The 21,513-nt window shown below is 44.8% G+C and overlaps 1 protein-coding gene across 2 annotated transcripts in view; it reads right to left on the minus strand.

Moving 5' to 3' along the window:
* Positions 1-360: 360 nt before the first annotated feature.
* The window catches only part of BMP1 (bone morphogenetic protein 1), a 181,509-nt gene continuing 160,356 nt past the window's right edge, over positions 361-21,513 (minus strand). For both annotated transcript variants that reach the window (XM_084804039.1, XM_084804040.1), the window contains 6 exons: positions 20,962-21,142; positions 11,101-11,226; positions 9,438-9,565; positions 7,040-7,253; positions 4,378-4,628; positions 361-2,259 (listed from right to left, as the gene is read on the minus strand). In XM_084804039.1, the coding sequence (XP_084660165.1) occupies positions 2,125-2,259; positions 4,378-4,628; positions 7,040-7,253; positions 9,438-9,565; positions 11,101-11,226; positions 20,962-21,142 (1,035 nt within the window). In that variant the 3' untranslated portion in view covers positions 361-2,124. The remainder of the gene's footprint in view (positions 2,260-4,377; positions 4,629-7,039; positions 7,254-9,437; positions 9,566-11,100; positions 11,227-20,961; positions 21,143-21,513) is intronic.

Genomic DNA, 21,513 nt, shown 5'->3' on the forward strand with positions numbered 1-21,513 from the left:
CAGGGTTTGGAGTGTGTGGGCTTAGCCTGGAAGAAGCGGGGTGTGCAAACAGAATTTTCTCCTGCTACCTCTCCTGCTGAGAGCAGCCATTGGTTATTCACATATGCCACTCTCTGTAATGCCATGCACACATAACACTTCCCAAGAATAACTGAGGCTGAGCAAAAAATGAGACCCTAATGTGGTCCAGAAAGTTGGGAGACCCACATTAAAATCCTTACTGGGTCATGACCTTATTTGATGGCTTTGGAAAAAGTTCCTCTTTCCTGAGGATTTCATGACTGAGATAAGGGCCATAACCCCACACAGCCATATGGCTTGGTACAAGAAAAGCTTGTGCATAGTAGCAAGAGGTATTTTGAACATTTTTACTGCTGCTGTTCACTTCGCAGAGTGAGCGAGGCTTTTTCCTATTTCAAAGTCAAATTGCAGTAAAAAAACTTTGCAAAACACCTCCAGATTTCCTCCTGCCCACATATATGGCTTCTAGGATTGCAATCATATATGGCTTCTAGGATTGCAATCAAGGACTGTAGAGCACTCTGCATCATGGAAATATATTTATAGTAATCTTAGGGCACAATCTTATGGGGATAGGCGGTGGTGACTATGAACTTGGTGGTGACTACCTATCCAATACAGGGCAGAAGCACGGAAGGGATTGTTCCCTCCGCAGTTCCCCTGCCCTGCATTTGTGGCTAGATTGCCAATTTCGGCTGTCTAGCCATGGGAAGGCGGAGTGGGGGAGGAGGCTGCTGGACGACACATAGGATGTGTCGTAACAGCATTTCTGCCTTCCCTGCCCCGGGATGCCCCCCGGAACGCCCCATTTTGGCCACTCTGTGCTCCTCTTCTGAGGGGGGAGCACCGGGCTGTTCTGCACTGCCTGCGAGGCAGCACAGAAGGGGGGGAAGGTCGGTTCTCCAGGAACTGACCTTGGAAAACCACATATCCTATAACCATCTAGCCGCTGACCAGTGGCCATAGATTGCTCCCTAAAAATGTTTGGGGATTAATCCACCCAGAATTAATGGTGAGGAACCCTAATATCCAGAAAATTAATGGAATGGGATTTATGAAGCTCATAGTGCAGGCCAAAAAAGCATTCACAACTGAGCTGTGCTGTAGAGCAGGGCTACTCATCGCTACTAGAAGCAGCAAGTGAATGGCAGGAAATGTGAATGGGAAACCAGAGGAGAGGGAGATCACTGGATACAACCATAGAGGTCACCCCAGACAGTGTGCTGCTGGAATGGGTAAGAGAAAGAGCTGGCCAAGAGACTCTCTGAAAGGGCTCCAGAAAGATACAGTTGATCCAAGGAAAATCAATATTCCACCATCAGAAATAAGGTGGATTCTAGGATTATGGTTGTAGCACTTTCCCCTTCTTTTAGAACTGGACCCCCCATAAGTGGGAACTGCAGGTTTTGCTTTTGTTCCAATTCAAATTTTAATTAAAAAATAAAAAAAATTAATGAAGGAGCAAGAAATTTTTCAAGGTGCATTTTTCTTGGAAATAGATTTTTTTTAAAAACCCTCACAAATGGTAAAGCTTAAAGAGGCTGATGGGCATCTCTTTAGAAGTACAAGAAAGTGTGTTTATTACATCATTACAACAGATAGACAGCTTCTGCAAGCATGACAGTCTCTCCACTGCGTTGGGTTTGTATATTCAGACATCTGTGCTGGTAAACCTGCTTCATGGAGTTTATAAAGGAAAATGTCTGCGATAGATTGGATTTCCCAGCATGATTTTAAACCATAACCTCCAGGATTGGGGGGAGAGCAGTGTAGACAATTAAAAAAAATCAAACTGGTAAATGGAAACTGTGAAGTGGTTAGTCCTGGAGACACTGCTCAAGAAATGAAAGAGGCACAGAAATTGACATCTTTTTAAAATGAAAGGACTCCCCTTACTCCCCCGAGCCTAGTCCATATGAGTGGCTGGCAGCACCTTTATTTTTGTGTGAGTGTTTCACACTCTGAGGTGTATTGTGTATTTTTCTCCTTCCAGTCTATTTGAATTTTCTCCATGGGTGTCTTTTTTCTTTGCAAACAGCAGGGACTTCGCCCTCCAGTAACGGAAGGCCTGTTCTCCATTGTAGGGGGTTGCGCAGCCGGGGATCACTTCCGCATGTGCAGCGTGTCCTGGAATTTGGTGCTGGTATACCGTAGATGGAAACCCTTCTTGTCAATGCTATCATCTGAGTGGAATCTTACCATCACTGAGTCACCAGCAGAACAGACCTCTTCTGGAGGCTAGCAGAAAGAAAGAGCCAAGAGAAAGAGCATGTAAGATCAACTGGGGAAATACGATTCCTTCTAAACCTAAGAGGCAAGATCCTGCCTCCTTCAGCATAGGCAGCGTTGTGGCTCATCTCTGTCCCCCAAATCCAAAATGTGTACCAAGAAAACTCAGATCCTGTGCTCAGAATTAGGCAAGCCATGCATGGCACTGAATTTGCATCAGAGGCCAAAGGGATTGGCAGTAGTAAAGCCTCCACATACAGCAGTGTGCCCAAGAGAAGGAGGGAGAGCTCTGGTTTTCCTCCCACTCTACCTGCCTTTGCCATTGTCCTGAGCCTCCCCACCTAAAGTGAATAGGAGAGAGTGCTGCAAATACACTATGCCTTTAAATATTGCTGGTCTTTCCATTTGCCATTCCAGCTTCATTCAGGTGCTGCCTTATACATTCTCTCACAATGTTTTACATTAAAGGTATGGAGAATGAGTGAGTCACTCATTCTCACCCTGGGTCAGTTACTGTCTCTCAGCTTAACCTATTTCTCACAGTTATTGTAAGGGAAAGAGGAGAATCATGTATTCTACCCTGAGCTTCTTGGGGGAAGGACAGAATAAAAATGTAACACCATACAGAAATATGTATGTTCCTTAAGGAAAAAAAACCTGTTGTTGCTACATTATTTGAGGTCTGTAAGTGAACAGTCCATGACATGGAGACAATGCCATGATGCAGGACAATATTCAGGCTATCGATATATAAACGTGTGGTGCAATCCAGGGAAAGTGAGGTGTAACCAGTGAGGCATAAATAATTAATTATGCCACCTACTGTTGTTGCTGTTGTTATTATTATTTCTTAGACACCTTTCTTAAAAGAGACTCGGGGTGACTCACAACAAAATTAAAACATACAAAATTTAAAATAAAGGGGACAGCAATCCTATGAGCACTAGACGCTGTCTAGACGGCCATAGGATTTTTCGGTTTACTGGGCTCCCCTCCCCCTTGTAGCCTGCATGGAGAGAATGGCAGCGGTTGTCTCTCTGTGCTTGTAAAACGGAGTGTGGAGAGGGCAAAAAGGGGGCGTTCCCGGGGGTGGGGAGGAGAACGCAGAAGCTGCTTTAGACAGCTTCCTATGGAGTCTCTGGCCCCTTCCCTCAAGCCACGGTTGGATGCCCAAAATCACTGGTCTAGCCAAGAATGCAGGGTGGGTGGTGCCCTGCATTCGGATCCCTTCCATGCGCCACCTGACCTGCATTGGATAGGTGTCAGCCTCCGAGTTCAGAGGCTGACATCTATCTCAATAGGATTGCGCCCTAAAACATCAGATAACCATAAGCAATTCAACTGACGCATTAAACGGGTCATCATATGCCTACCAGATGCCTGGGAACAAAGTCTTAGCTTATCTCAGATGACAATGTTGGTAATGTTGGCAATGTTGGTATTCCAATGGGACTTAAAAGCACACTTAACTTTCTCTGGATTGTGCCCACAACATCTAAATAGGCTGCAATTATGTCCTTAGGTTTCTACTTTTTTCTGATTGCATCCTTATTTTTTTTTTCCAGAATTGAGAAATTTTGGAAAGGACCAGAGTGGTCAAGGATAAGGAATGAGGAACAGGTTAGATGGCAGCATAGTTAGAAGAGAAAGACCACAGAATAAGAGTTCACCTCCCCGCATCCACCCCCAAATTACTACATGCTTCTTGCTTTTGCATTTCAGTAGGAAATGTTCATGTATTTGTAAACTTTATTCTACAGTGGCAACTAGAAACTTAGTTAGGTTCCCGCCCCTCCCACACCCGTTTAAATGAAAACTGAGTTTCTAAGTGCTATACTGTGTTCATACAAACACATAGAATGTGAACAGGCTACAGAATTACAGATCTGTGCCTGGACTCCAGACCAAATTCTACAGACACATTTGCCAAAGTTCTGAAGAGCACACTGCCAATTACCACAGTCAGTTACACCAGGGCCCAACGTATCTCCATTGTGAAGGGAAAAGATGCATTCTGCACCTGTCCTTTCAGAAAGCCCCGATTTATCCTATCGTCAGTGTGTTGCGCCATTTCCCTGCAATAAAATACCTTCTGCAGGCAAGACCTGTGCGAAGCAAGCTGCTTACCCCAGAGCCACAAAAGCGTCCCAGGCTTGGGGCTGTCCCATCATAGCCATCAAACAGCTCCATGTAGTCATAGCCACAGTCAGCCTCTTCCTCAATCTCAAATGTCTGGAAGATGAGTTCCACCCCATAGCCTTCCTCAGCCACAATCACCCATTCACATTCTGAGCCCTCAGGGTAGTTGTTATCTCCAAACTGGGCATGCGAATAGAGATCCTTGGTCTTCACTTCAGCTCGCATCTGGCCTCCACATTCTGGAAATGAGAATACACACCCACGCAATGGGATCTTTGGTCTTCCCAAAGGAAAGATAGCCCAATCAGAAATAAGCTTGCCCTTTCATGTGGTGGGTGAGCCAGCACAGGTGAGCCAACTGCTAGCAAAAAGTAATGCAATCCTTTCCCCCTTCTAAACAGCTAGATTTTGCTAGAGCCATCCCTTTGTTGGGCTTTCAGAGTAAAAAACAACAGGGAACTTAGGAAGTCCTGCCTTATACTAAGTCACGCTATTTGTCCATCAAAGGCTTTTCTACACAAGTTAATATATACAGTTAAGTAGATACAGCACATTAATACAGTTACTGTGCTGTATCTACTTCTGGCTTCATTGCAGAATTGAGATCCGACCACTACATGAACAGCATTTCTTCTTCTGCTTCTCTGCTACATAACCTCTAGGTGGCACTGTGGTGTAGCAGAAAGCACAAATACACAAGTCAAAAAAGAGTTTTCTTTCACTTTCAGGAATTATACCGCATTTTCCCTGCTCTAAAAAAAACCCTAGCTGAAAGTGCTCTTTAACAACTGAAGCAAAACTGGAGGGCCACAACATCATCTAAAGAACCCATAAACAATCATGAGTAGGGAATGATGAGCGCACAATAAATGCCTCATGTAGAAAACCTCCTAGTCTGCTATTGTCTGCTTCAACTGGCAGCAGCTCTCATGGCTCCCAGGCAGAAGTTCTCCCATCATCTGTTACCTGTTCTCTTTAACTGACAATCCCAGGGATTAATCTGGGACCTTCTGCATGCAAAGCATGTGCTCTACCACTGAGCTATGATCCTTTCCTATAAGGATTCTGATGGGCTGTAGTTCCCATGGGATGTTTGCAATATGCAAGTGGTAAAATAAATGTGTTTAGCCACCTCTTACATTATGGAGGGAAAATGGGTGAATATTAAATCTTTAATGCTGTAATGTGTGAAGCAGCACAGAGAAGCTGGCCTTCTCCTAACATCTGTGTGTATTTATCATGGGGGAAAGGTGAAACAGTCCTTTTTTATTATTGAGTTTTAACAACATACAGTACAACAAGACAACAAAATCACAATCAAGTGAGTAATATTAGCTGATCATATGAAGATACAGGGCTTAACCAAAGATTTTAAGGCCTGCTCCATGTAGAGAAATCTCATTTCTACATGCTGTCAAACATTATCTAGTAGTCTTTCCAAATACTTTTGCATGTGGGAGGTTGGGGTAGAAAGTCCCTTCTACGTTGATTAGCATATGTAATAAATTTATGCCAACTGGAGTAAATGTCATTTTCTGATCTCAGTTCTTTAGTCAAAGTTTCCATTAAAGCGAATTCCCTAAGCCTTTTTTGTCCAGCCATCTATCAAAGGTTCATGGGTGGATTTCCAAACTGATGCTATCTCCATTCTAGCCTCAATCCCCACTCCCCACACGCCCAAATGACAAGAGTTCTTTATGTAGCAGATTTTTGTCTTCTACAAAGAAGGAGAGGCAGGCCCAGCTTGGGAGCCCTGTGTATGTCTTGCTTGTGATCACCTTTGCCATTCAAAATACTTCAGCCTAAAATCATTCTGTTACTTTGGAGACAATCCTGATGTAACAATTGTATGAGCTGTGGGGATAGTAACATCTGATGCATCAGCTCCTTTTATAAGGCCTTCCTAGATACTACTTTGGTTTATGGCCACCAAGATGCAGCAATGAACCAAGGATTATTTACTTTATTTATTTATTTACAATATTTGTATACCACTTCATATCTAAAACAGATTTCAGAGTGGTGAACATAAAAGGTAAGATAATAAAAGGTTAAAAAATTAAAATATATTAAAATTATGCTTTTTAAAAACAGAATGCCAGTAAAACCGTGGCTGGTCAATTAAGGAATGCCTCCTGGAACAGTGCTATTTTCAGGAGATGCCGGAAGCAGCACAGAGTTGGTGCCTGCCTGACTTCCAGGGGCAGGGAGTTCCAAAGAAAGAGGGCCACCATACTGAAGACTCTTCTCTGGGTGGACTCCAGTCAGGCCATGGGTCCATGTGGAACCACCAGGAGCAAGCCCTCCGATGACCTCAGTGACCAGGCAGGTTGGTAAGGGAGAATGCACTCTCTCAGGTATCCTGGTCCCAAGTTGTTTAGGGCTTTATACACTAGTACCAAAACTTTAAACCTTGCCCAGTAGTGAATAGGCAGCCAGTGCAGTTCCCTCAGCAAAAGAGTTGCATGCTGGAAAGGTGCAGCTCCCGACAAGAGCTCCCGTTCTGCACTAGCTCCAGCTTCTGGAGCAGCCTTAAGGGCAGCCCCATATAAAATACATTGCAGTAATCCAGTCTTGACGTTACTAGTGCCTGTCCAGGAAAGGCCATAGTTGGCGAACCTGCCAAAGCTGGTAAAAGATTGAATGTTACCTGATGTGTAGCTTGCCTCAAAGCCTTTCTTTTGGACAGAGTTATCTGAGAAGAACCTGAGGAACATCCTGTTACTGGAAGAGATAATAGGGTCTGGCTTCTTAGCACCACAGAATCTGCCCAAGACAGGAGCTTTGACATCTTTTCCATTGTAAACTTCCAGGTGGTCATAAGTGCATTCTTGGTGGCCTTCGATATCCAGCTCCCTGATGGTCTGAAAAAGGAAACTGGTTTACAAGGATGTAGGAGGTGTATTTATTTATTTATTTATTTATTCATTCATTCCATTGCGTTCTATTTCATTTCTATACTGCCCAATAGCTGAAGCTCTCTGGGTGGTTCACAAAAATTAAAACCACAAAGTGCAGCATAGAACAATATAAAATATGAAAGCTTAAAACTACAATATAACAGTACAACCAGAATAAAACCTAGCAGCAATGCAGAGACTTAAAATACAGATTTAAAACACCAAAGCTAAAAGACTAGGAAGCTAAAATGCTTAATACTGGGAGAATAAAGGTCTTCACCTAGCGCTGGAAGGAGTACAATGTAGGCACCAGGCGACCTTCTCTAAGGAGCTCATTCCAGCCAGACAGAGTGCCACAGCAGAAAAGGCCCTCTTCCTGGTAGCCTCACTTCCTTTGGCAGGGGCTCACAAAGAAGGACCGCTGAGGATGATCTTAGGGTCTGGGCAAGCACATACGGGAGGAGGTGATCCTTCAGATAACTTGGCCCCAAGCTGTTAAGGTCTTTGAATGTTAATACCAGTACTTTGAATTGGGCCCGGAAAAGAACTGGCAGCCATTGTAGCTGGAAAAGGACTGGCGTAATGTGATGTCGTTGGCCAATCCCTGTTAACAATCTTGCTGCCCTATTTTGGACTAGCTGCAGTTTCCAGACCATTTTCAAAGGCAGCCCCATGTATAATGCATTGCAGTAATCCAGGCGAGAGGTTATCAGAGCACGGATAATTGTAGCTAGGCTATCTCTGTCCAGATAAGGGCATAGTTGGTATACCAACTGTATACCACGTTATGGTATGTAACATGTTATCCTTTGTCAGCAACTCCTTTTACTGGTGAACCGCTGGGTTGTACACCACCTTCTGAAATGAAATGTCTGGCCAGTTCCATGGCCACAGCCATTACTTCCTACCTACGTATGCTCTGGAGTTTTCAACTGGAAAGCCAGACTGTATTCCCCCAAGGGCCAGATTTGGCCTTAATGCCACCACTTGCTGAATCTCAATGAGTTTCAAAAGCTCACTTAGAAACGGCAAACCATAGGTGCATTTGGGAAGGCACACTCCATTTTCCTCCAAGGAGATCCTGGGGAGTATGTTTTGAGACAGGTCATACTGAGGCCTTATTGATATGTTACCCCCATTGCTGCTATGTTGTGGCTGTTCCCATACTACTGTTCAAAGAACATAAATGTCGCATGTAAAGACAACCCTGAGTATGGGTTGTCATTGAATTGTGGTTGTTCTTGAATTGAGGGTTGTTGCCATGTGCAAACTCTGCACTATGGTTTAACTATGAGTTGTTAACCACAAACAACCCAGTAAAAGTACCCATGGTTTGTTGTTGGGTTGTGAACTCTGTGTTGTTCCTGGGTTCACACATAATGACCACCCACAATTCAATGACCACTCATATTCAACCCACTCTGGGTTGTTATGTGTGAACCAGGGGCATCTCCACACCAGCCTAAAATCCTACATTTAAAACAGGGCTTTCTGCTTCCGTTTTAAATGCAGGATCACAATGACTCCCTTTTTCCCGTGCTTCCTTCCCCCCTTTTCCCAGAATCTGACTCTTCCATATCTTTCATTGATCTCGCTCCCCTTCTTGCCGCTTTTAACTCTTTTCATGGAGGAAACTGAAGCAGAATACAACAGGGTAATTTGATAGCTCATTATCTGCGATCTATTTAAAAACAGAACAAAGGGCATTTAGTGCAGGAGACGCCTTGAATGATCATGGCGTCGTGTAAAGAGCCCGCAAAGTTCCGTGAAGGAGCAATCTCAATGGCAGGATAAAAGCCCAGTGTGAAGGAGCCCCAGGTCACTGCTTCTGCCCCTTACAGTAGGGAACACTGCATTGTTTCTAACATGCTGGCAATCATGGGTGTCACTGTCAAACTGTACAACCATGTAATCTACCTAAACTATGTGGGACAGAAGCTTCTGTTAGTTATGTTTTTTATTTTTTTATGGTCAGCAAAGGGTTCTCCTTCCTCCCATGCAAATCCTGGCATAACAATCCATTCGGGTTGTTGTGTGTGTGTGGGGGGGTGAGATTAGAGAGCTGTTAGTCTAAATACAGTTTGGAACTCTGTTAATCGAATATATGCATGTATTTTTATTCTAATGATCTTCTCCCTGGCACATTACCAGTTTGACGCGGTGTCCCGGTGTAGTAGTTATTGCCCAGGTGCACTCCTTCTTGCTTGGGTATTTATCAGGCCAGTTTGGGCTGGTGATGGTTTCAGTGATGGATGTCATCTTGTGGTCACAGCCAGCTATAAGAAGCAGGACTTCGTAAACAGAGAAGTGCCAGAAGCCTTCTTGTCTAAATCCACCCTAACTCTCTTTATCCATCAAATGTAGGATCACCATAGAGAGCTGTTACCAAACTGGTCTCAAAAAACATAGGAAGTTGCTTTCTATCAGGGTCAAGACTACTGATCCACCTAGTTCAGGATACCAGATCTCTACATCTCAGGCAGAGGTCATTCCCGCTACCTGATACCGGATTCTTTTCTTTTTAACTGGAGACTCCAGGGACTGAGTTGGAACCTCTGCATGCAAACCACGTGCTCTGCCATGAAGCCAGAGGTGGGCAACTTGTGGCCCTCCAGATGTTGTTGGATTGCAACTCCCATCATCCCTAGCTAGCACACCCAGACTCCACCACAATAAATTGTCCTTAAATATATCTCCCAAACACTAATTTCCCCTCCGCTCACCCCACCCCCAAGAAAAATCCCCAGTCATCTCTCATCCATGTCTGCCCAGAACTCTCCTTCTGGGCAGCCAAGATCCTAACAGCAGCCTGACCCTCTGTTCTCCAGGATCCACATTAAAAGGGTGGAACATAAAGAGAAACCAAGGTGCAGAATTTAAAAGACACAGCTGCTGTCCGGCAAGCAGCCACCTGAAATGCCAGCCAACCCAATTTGCCTCCGCTCTATGAATCCATCAAGTTCCTCCACCTAACACCTGCACAGGCGCCCGGCTTGCAAGCCCTTGTTGCACGACTGTGCCAGAGCACGAGTGCCACTGCCAGAGTCTCAGGGTCTAAAGAAAACAAGCTACTGTCTCAAAGGCAACATCAAAAAGATAGCAGTCAGCTGGAATCCTGTCACCCCCTCAAGATAACAGCTCTTTCAGCATGCTGGGCACTCTATGCAAGTAGCTACCATTGAACTGAGCCTGAGAGAGGATGGCCTGCAGGCCATTGTGAATCTACAGCACAAAACAAATCTGATAACTAATTGACAGCTCTGTTCACCGAACCACACCGTGTGCCCTTCAATTGTTTCCAGGTGAAAATAGGTACGCTGGTTAGAATGGGAGACTGTAGTTCTTCAGGGGGAAATGAAGAACAAGCAGCACGAGACCTCTCTGCTGGGATTTGGGCACTAGTACATTCCATTCCAGGCTTTTTCAAAAACCTGACACTCACCCCATAGATTTCCATACCACACGGACAGACCTACTTTTAAGGAACATTGGATACTGCCTTATAACACTGGCCCATTTAGACTAGTATTTTCTACTCGGACTACCAGTGGTTCTCCTGGGTTTCAGGCAGAGGGAGGCTTTCCCCATCATCTTATTACCTGTGCCTTTTAAGTGAAGATACCAGGGATCGAACTTGGGACCTTCCGCACGCAGGTGTATACTTGGCCTGTGCCATATAGGTGGAGGATGTATATCTTACATTGCTTAAACCAAACAGTCTTCTATGCATATGGATTTTCAGAAAGGGATAACAGCACTGGCATTTGGAGATCCACACTGGGGAGGCGCTTTTCACCAAGAACAGACCCACCTTCTTTGCAGTCGTGCTTGTTGTCGTGCAGCACAAAGCCACTGCGGCACTGGCATTCGTAGCTACCGAAAGTGTTCAGGCACTCGTGCTGGCACCCACCATTATCCTTCGAACATTCATCTTTGTCTAGGAGAGAAGTGACACTTGCTTAGCAGGCTGCCCCCTACTGAGCAACATGGTTATTATTGCAGGTGACATAGCGACGTCTGGATCGGCTGAATAATTTGGAAACTGGGAACTTTGTCCCGGTGTTAAGTGGGCCCATGGCATGATTTCTGCAAGATTAAGGCCTTCTTAAAATCTGCATCTTACCACATGCTTTGAGCCCCCTTCTGCACTTGGGAGAATAAACTTTGGGCCAGTTTATGCAATCAACAGAATAAAATGGTAAATAGCTTTTCCTGAACTCTAACAGACTACAGATGGTGGAGGTTTAAATGCTCCCCTTCCCATAGCAAATTCCCTGCACATTGTAGAGTAACATGTCAAGAGGAAGGAAGAGCCTAGCCTTCTTCTTGACATGTTATTTTCCCGCTTGATTCCACTGATCATATAAACTGGCCTTTTCATACCACTGCTTGCCTCTTCCTTGAGTTATATTTTGCTAGTCTAGTGATAAAATCAGAATGCAGTTACTATGCTTTGGTTGGGGCCATACAACTCCTGCACTTTCTCAGCCTTTTCTCAGAACTCCTTACATTTCCATGGAAAACACAGCTACCAAAGCAACAAGCTACTCTCATCTCAGCAGCCTCTAAATTCATAAGCCCATCTTGGGATCTGTCCCTCCATAGCATAAAACAGGATTCAGCAATAAGAGTAGCAAGAGAGATGGTGTAAGAGGAAAGTCAAGCTGTGGCCGTAATGCTAGCCAATGCTACCTCTACATACAGCTGAGGTCACACAGCACATATAGAATGGGCATAACCATTACCTGCTTACTGAACAGATGAATGAGTAGAAAAACAGACACATGGACAACAAGGAGATGCAGGAAAAAGACCAGGACACGGTGTCCCTCTTTACTTAACAGAAAATGTCACAGACACAATAAAAATGCAAAACAAAGTCAGTTGGTCAATGACAAACCAGGGAAATCTAAAAACAATAGGGAATTCAAAACAGAAAACACCAGCAATCAGTTCAGTCAAGTAAGGACTTTGGGAGATCTGTCGGGGCGGGGGGAGTGGGGGATGAACAGGACTGTTCTCTTGATGGTAAAAGCTCCAAGCTTAGGACAGAACAAAGGAGACGAAGTTCTCCCTGTTCTGGGGAATATGAGGAAGACGGGTGGACTGGTTCCTTTGGAGGTCCTGTGGAGTTCCTGAGAAACAAATTCAATGGTAGCCAAGTTCAATGTGGGGTTTGTGTGCGCTTCTTCAGACGGAACTTCAAGCCCGGAGGACGCTTTTTTGGTAGCTGATTCTTTTCTGAAATGAGAGCGGGAAAGAGATGGAGAAAAGGTGAGAGGAAATGAGTTCGTGTTGCAATGCAAGGTGATGGGGGCGGGGGGAGAGAAATATAAAGTTATTTTTAAATAATTAGATGGAGGGGCATGCAGTGAGAGAGGCCATACTCTTACAGTACATATCAGAAACAGCCAAATTAAAAAGAAGCTAAGATCTAGAAAGAACACAGCTACAGAAGAGAGACTGCATAAAGGAGTAGCATTAAACTCTAGAAGAATCCAGAGGGGATCTTAGCAGCTGATTCAAGATAAACCACAATCCTAATACTCAAGTTTCAGTCAAGCTTCAGTTGATGGCTGGTCCATCAAGACAACCTTGGTATTGACAATCCAATTAACTGTTTAGGGCAGAGACAGGGTTGGGAGACCTGGGAAGGATGCTACCCAACCTCCAAGAAATCTCCTTAGAAGATGCATAGGACCTTGCCCCTGTCAGACGGACAGAAGTCCCAGAACTTGCCTGTGCTGAAGCCTTGGGATGAGGAACTCGCAGAACGGTTGACACCCAAGACAGAGCCTAACAACATGATGGGAACTGGGGTTTCCGGAGCTTTGGATCAAATCCAGCAGCATCAGGAGGCTCAGGCAGATGAAACCCAAGGGAGGAGAACCATTCACCTGGACGCCCCTTCCAACTTAGAGACTTAGTTGCAGTGAGACTTGGAACTGGCAGGACCGAGGAAGGACCTGAGGATGGGGCAGGAAGGTCCACCCTCTGCACTAATATTTAAGCAGCTGTTCCAGAGCAAGTCATTGCCAGTTCACCAGCCCAGCAGCTGGAAGTCCTGGTGAAACTGTTGCCCCAGCCTTACAGGTTCTTACATGACACACCTCTTGGGAGCCAGCTCACTCATCTCCCCAACCTCTGGGCAAAGGGGAAGACAGGCTGGCCTTGGACCCTGCTCTTTAAAAGCACCCGCACCCCTGTTTTGCCTAGAACATACACAGTGGGCCTCCTGCTCTGCTCTTCTTTGTGGTGTGCAGTTCACGAGCGCTCTGGTGTGGGCTGTATATTATTAAAGAATGGATCTGCTGGCAGGGAGTCTTCCCAGCCCAGAAGATCTGATGTTCCTCTTTAAGGAGGAACTCACTTTTCCACAAGGAAACCTGGAAGTGGCGACTTCCACCCAGGGAGAGTCTCAAACTGCACCAGCTTTTCTCAGGGTGTATCCAAGGAAAATAGCAAATGTGCTAATTGCTCCCGAATGACCTAATTGCTCTCTTACCTGATCTACCATCCCTTCAGAATAGAATATATTGGAATTCTCTAACTCATTGCATCCTAGGACTATTAATGGATACTTTGATCTTGAAATGGCACTGATCTAGTGTTCAGCCTCTGATATAGTACTTCAGCTACAGCCATAGTGCGAGGTCAGTCACACACAGATTCACACATTACATGCAGATCCCAAACCATTGCAGCACATGAGTGTAATCCTGAGGCTGGAGACATATCTGAATCATAGACAAACGAAAGCAGTGATATGCAGCTACTTATAGGCAAACAACAGTATGAGTAGCATTGTACAATGCTAACCTGTAACAAACCCTGACCCCAAGCAAGTGTGCTGGGATACCTGCTGACAAATTTCACAGTTTTACAGCTGCTTAACAATTCTTCCAGGAGGGCATAGGCACATAAAGAGGGAGCTTACCTGAATGCTGAATTTGTGGGACAGCATGTTGACCAGATTTCCTGATGAACCATCAGAGAAGCGCCTGCAGCACTTTCAGTTGGTCATATATTCCTTGGTTGGCAGAAGCAGTATAGAATCGCTTGCTTACCATCTCCCATCGGCATGATTCCCACACTAGCCAGGTCTTCCTCAACATCCTTTCATCTCCCAGCAGCTACCTCTATTTTATTTTGGTTCCTGACACAACCCAATGCGATGAGAGAGGTGATTTCCCCACAAGAAAGCATGCGCACAGATGTGTCTTTGCTAGGCTACAAGGGAACTATCAAACCTTGACTGGATCTTCCGCTCTGCTATATGGCTTTATCAACACCCAGATCCTAGGGAGGTCCAGGGGAACTTTAAAAGAGAATCTAGGAACTACTTTTCTGTTATTGTGAGTTAATGGGCTACATTGTTAGTAAACGTAATGGACAATGAGAGTGGGATGACAAATAGCTTTGGACAGGGAATCCAGTTGTGGCTTCATCCTGCTGTAGAAGATCTGCAGATATGGCGCCATGACCTGCGTAAGAAGAGACAAAAGGGAAGGAACTGGTTTATAGCTTCATAAGCCTGTTGTTTTCAGTCTTTGCAGATACAAGATTAATTTTATTTATTTACATAATTTAGCCCTTCACAGGGCGGCTAACAGTACTGGTAAAATATAATGCAAAGTATAATTATATATACACACACAGCTAAAAGATTATAGCTAAAACAGCAATAGGGGCTTTTTTGCTGTTCCTGCTGCTGACATTTATTTAGATCTACCTTTTTATCCCAACCTGCATGTTAAGCCTGTGTGTAATGTATTATTTTATATATATGTCCATCTTTATTCTCCCTCTCTTTCCAGGCATTTTCACACATGAAGATTAAAGTGGTTCCTGCTTAATCAGGTATGTAATGTGAACATAAAAATGTACATGGCCCAGAATGCTCAGCTCATTGCAAATGCCACTCATCTACTTTCTCTTCTGCCTGAACAATAATCACCCCCTTAATTCAATTTAAGTCTCAGGTATGAAAAAGCTCTCTCCTCCCACTCCATCTTTCTCCTCTTTTTAAAAAAGAAAAAAAATAGTCATGCTGTCCCAGTCCCAGGCCACGATAGGTCTGCATGTAACCCAGATGTGTTTCATGAATGGTCCACCAGTTGAAAGCCAAGGCTGTAAGCAACAGGCACCTCTGCCAGTTCTCACGGAGACAGAGCTCCAAGCACATAGCAGAAAAGTACCTTCAGTTCACTCGCTGTTAAGACCTGCAGTCACAGTCATTTTCATGTGATATGTGACAGGATGGTGCAGACCATTGCTGCAAAATTCACCGAGGACAGTAAGCAATAAGACATAGGTACTGCTACTATGCCAGACAGGTTCCTTTTAGATTTAAGAATATGCAAGCTTTTGAGTCACAGAGAACTCCTCATCAGGCAGTAAAAAGCTGATCTATATGAATAGCTCTTCTTATGTTTATTGCTCAACTTCAATGGCACTTCAAGGCAAATTTGTATATGTCTTACATGCCTGATCTAGTGGCATAATACTCAGCCCACACATCTTTCTGCTTCACACACTTTCTGCCCTGTAATTCCTCTGCACTTGCTGTGTGGATTACAGGGGATCCGCATAGGGATGACAGAATGAGTGGTGCATTGCTTCTGGGGGTTTAAGCAGGAGGGAAATCTGTGCACATATGCCTTAAAGCATACTGCCCAGCATGGATCTGATAATCCAAGATTTTTATTCAGCAAGGTCACAGCTGAATTCCCAGATATATCTACTGAAAAGGGTGTACACACTTCCTTTTAGGACTAGGAGAGAAAGGTTCTGTTGAGCCAGGAAAGTGCACTGCAAGAGTGCTGGGTTTAGACAAGGGGAAACCCAAGTTCAGATGCCCTCCATGAGCTCTGGCATTGAATGTTGCTATTTCTCAGCCTCGGCTACCTCTCAGAGTTTATTATGAGGCTAAATTGCTGCTCCAGGCTCCTTGGTGGGAGACAAAAGTAAGAAATTAATAACAACTAATTAATGCCGACCTACCAATGACAAGCTGGCAGCATTGTGATAAGCCCACAATCTAATGAGAAAAAATATCTGCATTGTAACCACCTTTGCTGTCTTTATAGCTCTGATGGCTGAAGGGGCAGGATTGCAGCTTGAGATGGATAGGCATATGGTCAAGGAACACCTAATTACTTTGAATGAGTTCAGATCTCCAGGGCCAGATGAAATGCACCCTAGAGTAATAAAGGAACTGGCAAAAGAACTCTCAGAACCACTGTCTATTCTCTTTGAGAAATCATGGAGGACAGGGGAAGTGCCAGATGACTGGAGGGGGGCTAATGTTGTTCCTATCTTCAAAAAGGGTAAAAAGGAGGAAGCTGGGAACTACAGACCAGTCAGTCTGACATCAATCCCTGAGAAAATTCTGGAGCAGATTATACAGCAATCCATCTGTAAGCACCTTGAAAACAATGCAGTGATTACTCGAAGCCAACATGGATTTGCCAAGAACAAATCCTGCCAGATGAATCTGATCTCATTTTTTAATCAGGTAACCTCCTTTTTGGACTGTGGGAATGCTGTGGACATACTATACCTCGACTTCAGCAAAGCTTTCAACAAAGTGCCCCATGATATCCTGATGAGCAAACTAGCTCGAAGTGGGCTAGATGAAACAACAATCTGGTGGATCCACAGTTGGCTACAGAATCAGACTCAAAGAGTGCTTATCCATGGGATCGTCTCAAACTGGGGAGAGGTAACGAGTGGGGTACCGCAGGGCTCAGTCCTGGGCCCAGGGCTCTTCAACATTTTTATTAATGACTTGCGGAGGAGGTGCAGGGAATGCTGATCAAATTTGCAGATGACACAAAACTGGGCAGGATAGCTAATAACTTGGAAGACAGAAACAAAATTCAAAGTGATCTTGATAGACTGGAGCACTGGGCAGAAAACAACAGCATGAAATTTAATAGGGATAAACGCCAAATTCTGCACCTAGGAAAAAGAAACCAAATGCACAGTTACAAGATGGGGGATACGTGGCTCAACAACACTACAAGCGAGAAGGATCTTGGAATTGTTGTAGATCACAAGCTGAATATGAGCCAACAATGTGATGTGGCTGCAAAAAAGGCAAATGCTCTTTAGGGCTGCATTAATAGAAGCATCGCTTCCAAATCCCAGGAAGTATTAGTTCCCCTCTACTCAGCACTGGTTAGGCCCCATCCGGAGTACTGTGTCCAGTTCTGGGCACCGCACTTTAAGTAGGATGCAGACAAGCTAGAGAGGGTTCACAGGAGGGCAACAAAGATGATCAGGGGACTGGAAACAAAGCCCTATGAAGAGACACTGAAAGAACTGGGCGTGTTTAGCCTTGAGAAGAGAAGACTGAGGGGAGACATGATAGCGCTCTTCAAGTCCTTGAAAGGTTGTCACACAGAGGAAGGCCAGGATCCCTTCTCCATCATCCCAGAATGCAGGACATGGAATAATGGGCTCAAATTACAGGAAGCCAGATTCCGGCTGAACATCAGGAAAAACTTCCTGACTGTCAGAGCAATATGACAATGGAACCGATTACCTGGGGAGGTGGTGGGCTCTCCCACACTGGAGGCATTCAAGATGAGGCTGGACAGCCATCTTTCGGGGATGCTCTGACTTGGATTCCTGCATTGAGCAGGGGGTTGGACTCGATGGTCTTGTAGGCCCCTTCCAACCCTACTATTCTATGATTCTATGATGATTTCTGCTTCAGAATTCAGTGCTACTCAGAACCTTGCATACTTCCTTACCAACTGAGCTTGATTCAATAAGGAACACCTCCCACATCTATTTTGTGTTTTGTCTGCTATGCCTATTAGGGACAAGGCAGGATTCAAATTAAGAGGCAAATCTATTCATCTTAATGCTGTCCAAAGGACCTATAGCAGATCCTAGTCTTGAAGCATCGACATACCTGCACAATCAAAATAAGGCCTCTGCTCAGGTGAGTCCCCGTGAACTAGAACAAAGAGGAGGAGAACAAGGTACTCACCCGGTTGCCTCTGTGGTCTTGTTGGCTGTGTTTTATTCTGGGATGCTTCCTGGCCTCTTCGTTGCTGGGTGACTCCTGGGTACCTTACACGCCTTGCTTATTTTTAAAAAAATAAATCAATCATACCACACTCCAAACCCACCCAAAGGACTTCTGGTCTAGCTGAAAGTTCTCCAGCCACCAGCACAAGAGCACCATTCACTAGTAATGTGAAAATTGCGTTTTCATTAGAAGTTGGGTTCTCCTGATGTCATATGGGATGATTGATGGGTGCCTTATGAACGTAGGGTGCACAGACCTTCCGAGGGAATGATTCAGAGATTTCATTGGCTTTCTTCTGATTTTTATACAGGGTTGGTACAAATCAACTGTTTTACCACACATCTCCATCTGAAGCATGGTAAAGTTCTGTTTAAAATTGGGAAGGATGATATGGACAAGCCATAGGGTTACATGCATTCTGTGGTAAGTTACCACTTTGTAAATGTTTGTGTGCCCACCAGAATCACAAAAGAACATATGCACGTATGTGCTTAAATTCATTCTACTTAGCACACGGCATAAAGCAGGCTCATAAATCTGATTGACCTCTATTTTATAGATAAGCATGGTCTCAGAAAGGGAGGATTCCCAGAACCAAGGCCTTAGCAGCAAATAACCCACTAGCTATGCCCTGGAATAATGACAGACGTTCCCATAAATAGGGAACATAATTTCTTAATAAGACTTTGAGGGTTTCTGAGGGATTCTTCTGCCATGGACTTCTGTGACATCGCTGGAGTTTTTGCCAATTACGCCAGCTGGGGCGGCTTGCTTTTGAAACAGTTGAGATAAATGTTGCCCCCAAACCAATGACTCTTTCGTTGCACTGATGTGAAGGTAATATAATAAAACATAGAATGTAAGACAACATAAGCAGGTAATGGTTTCCCAACATCCTCTGCCTTCTCTGAGGCCCCAGCAAGGACAAGAGTTGCCTGGCTAACACATTACAGAATGGTATTTTACTCGGGCATCTGTGGGAGAAAACGTGCCCTGGCTTACATGCTGCACACAACACACTGATCATTCCTGCAAGGAGGCAAACAATATTCAGGATGGACTGAAAATAATGCCTAGTCAATCCAGAAAAAAAATGGGTTTTCCCCCCACCTATCCTATGTCAGAGGGTGTCATGGCAAGTGGAGAAATGGAGAAGGCACCATCAAGCACAGGAAAAGCCGTGTTGCCTCGGTCAGAAGAAGGGGTGCAACGCAATGCTACCACCAGGTGTAGTCATTTAGAGTGGAAGCTGGTAAAGGAATACATTGGTAGTTAAGCAGAATAAGGTGTGTGGGGCACACAGACACCACAGCACAGGCAAGAGAAGCAGCGTGCTTGCAGAGTTCAAACTCCTGGTGAGTGTTATACAAATTAGAAAGAACAATGCTAGAGGGCACAGTGCCTTAAGAAAGTAAGTCCCGCTTGCGGGGGGGGGGGGCTGAGAGAGAGTGGCTTGGCTAACACCACTTAGTGAGCTCATGGCAGAGGCAAGATTCGAACCAGGGACTTCCTGATTCATAGCCCAGCCCCTTAGCCACTATGCTACATCAGCTCACTGAAATAGGAATATGGGACTAAATGACAGCCAGGGTCTATTGTTCAGGATGAGAGTGCCCTGTCATCTTCTGGAAGCATTTTTAATGTTGGCGGATTCACTCCTGCCAGAAATGTTTATGTAACCCAGCTGTCCCCAACCTGGCATTCTCCAGATGTGTTGGACTGCAACACCCAACATTCCTAGCCAGTATAGCCACTGGTTAGGAATGATGGGAGTTGCAGTCCAACACATCTGGAGGGCACCAGGTTGGAGAAGGTTGAGGTCATCCAAGCTGCATTGTAAAAAGCAGCAGAAATTATAGCAAATACGGGACATGGGAGACATCACTCACTTCATAACCAAAAACATTCACATAATACATGTGATAGCATCTAATATGAAGGCAACCAGTAATTTTTTTTTTATCACCGGCAGAATATCAACAGTATTCTGACTGCTGACGTACTAGTTATTTTAACTCTCCCTAATTTATTCCTTTGGAAATATACACACAAACAAGGAAGAGAAACACCACCAGCTGCCTTTGGGCAGTATCTGGCCATGCATACACAGTGCCCAAAGTTTGAGAAAAAAAGGAACATGATGGTTAGGCCAGACTTATCTTTATGGCATCCCATCTCACTTCAAGCACTGTGTATACTGAATATTTGAATGTTCGAAATATACAATTTCTCAAACTAGGAATTCTTTTGTGATTCAGTAAGCATTTGGACCAGATCCTCAGCTGGTGTAAATTGGAGCAAATCTGCTAAAGCTAAGGAAAGTTTGCGCCCAGTTTGAGAGCTGGGTTGCACAGTTTCATTCTTACTGGTGGCCCAGCTTTCCAGTGCAATGACAACCCCCTTCCTCCAGGGGCATGCAGACAGAACAAAGCCCAGAGTTCTCCTTCAAAGAATACAGTGCCTCCTACTGGGAGGGATTGGGGACTGCACCCTCTAAGCACAGGTAAGAGTATGAAAGGGGTTAGTTGCTGGAGTGAGGGGAAGCAGGAGAGAGAGCGAGAGAGAGAGCGAGAGAGAGAGCGAGAGAGAGAGAGAGATCCATGCCTTTAGTGGGCCAAGTGGCTCTACCTGAGAAGAAATGAGCTTTGAAGCCCTTCTTGGAGACGGTGTTGTCAGACTTGAACTCGATGCGCATGTTGTTGTACTGGGAGGTGATCACGTCAGGCTTTTCTGCCCCACAAAACTTGCCATGTAGCTTGGCCTCAGCAGTGAGGCCACTGCGTACTTCTACAAAGTCGTACTTGCACACCTGTGGGGAAGGCAGGCAGACAGAGATCATTCACTACATTTCAGGGAAGGGGTGGGGCAGGAAGACGGACAGAAGTGGCCAGAACCAAGAGTTCGGATTGCTTTGGATGCAGATCCTCCATACAACTCACAACATTTTGATACGCATACGCGCGCACATTCAGGCAGGGCTAGGGAACCTCAAGTCCAGGATCCGAATCCATATGGCTACGCCTTCTTCTCCTGGCCCCAGCCTGTTTCCCCCAAGCACCAATCATTTGGTTGTTTCCCAGCTTTTGCAAATAAAAATAAATAAAAATCCCCATTCTAAAAGTTTGAAATGCCTCTCCTATGGCTTATTTACTAGCAGTAAGAGCTTTAAGCCAACATTTT

This window comes from Heloderma suspectum, chromosome 6 (genome assembly GCF_057233095.1).
Source record: "Heloderma suspectum isolate Gila_16-S chromosome 6, 16-S_ref, whole genome shotgun sequence".
NCBI classification, from domain to species: domain Eukaryota; kingdom Metazoa; phylum Chordata; class Lepidosauria; order Squamata; family Helodermatidae; genus Heloderma; species Heloderma suspectum.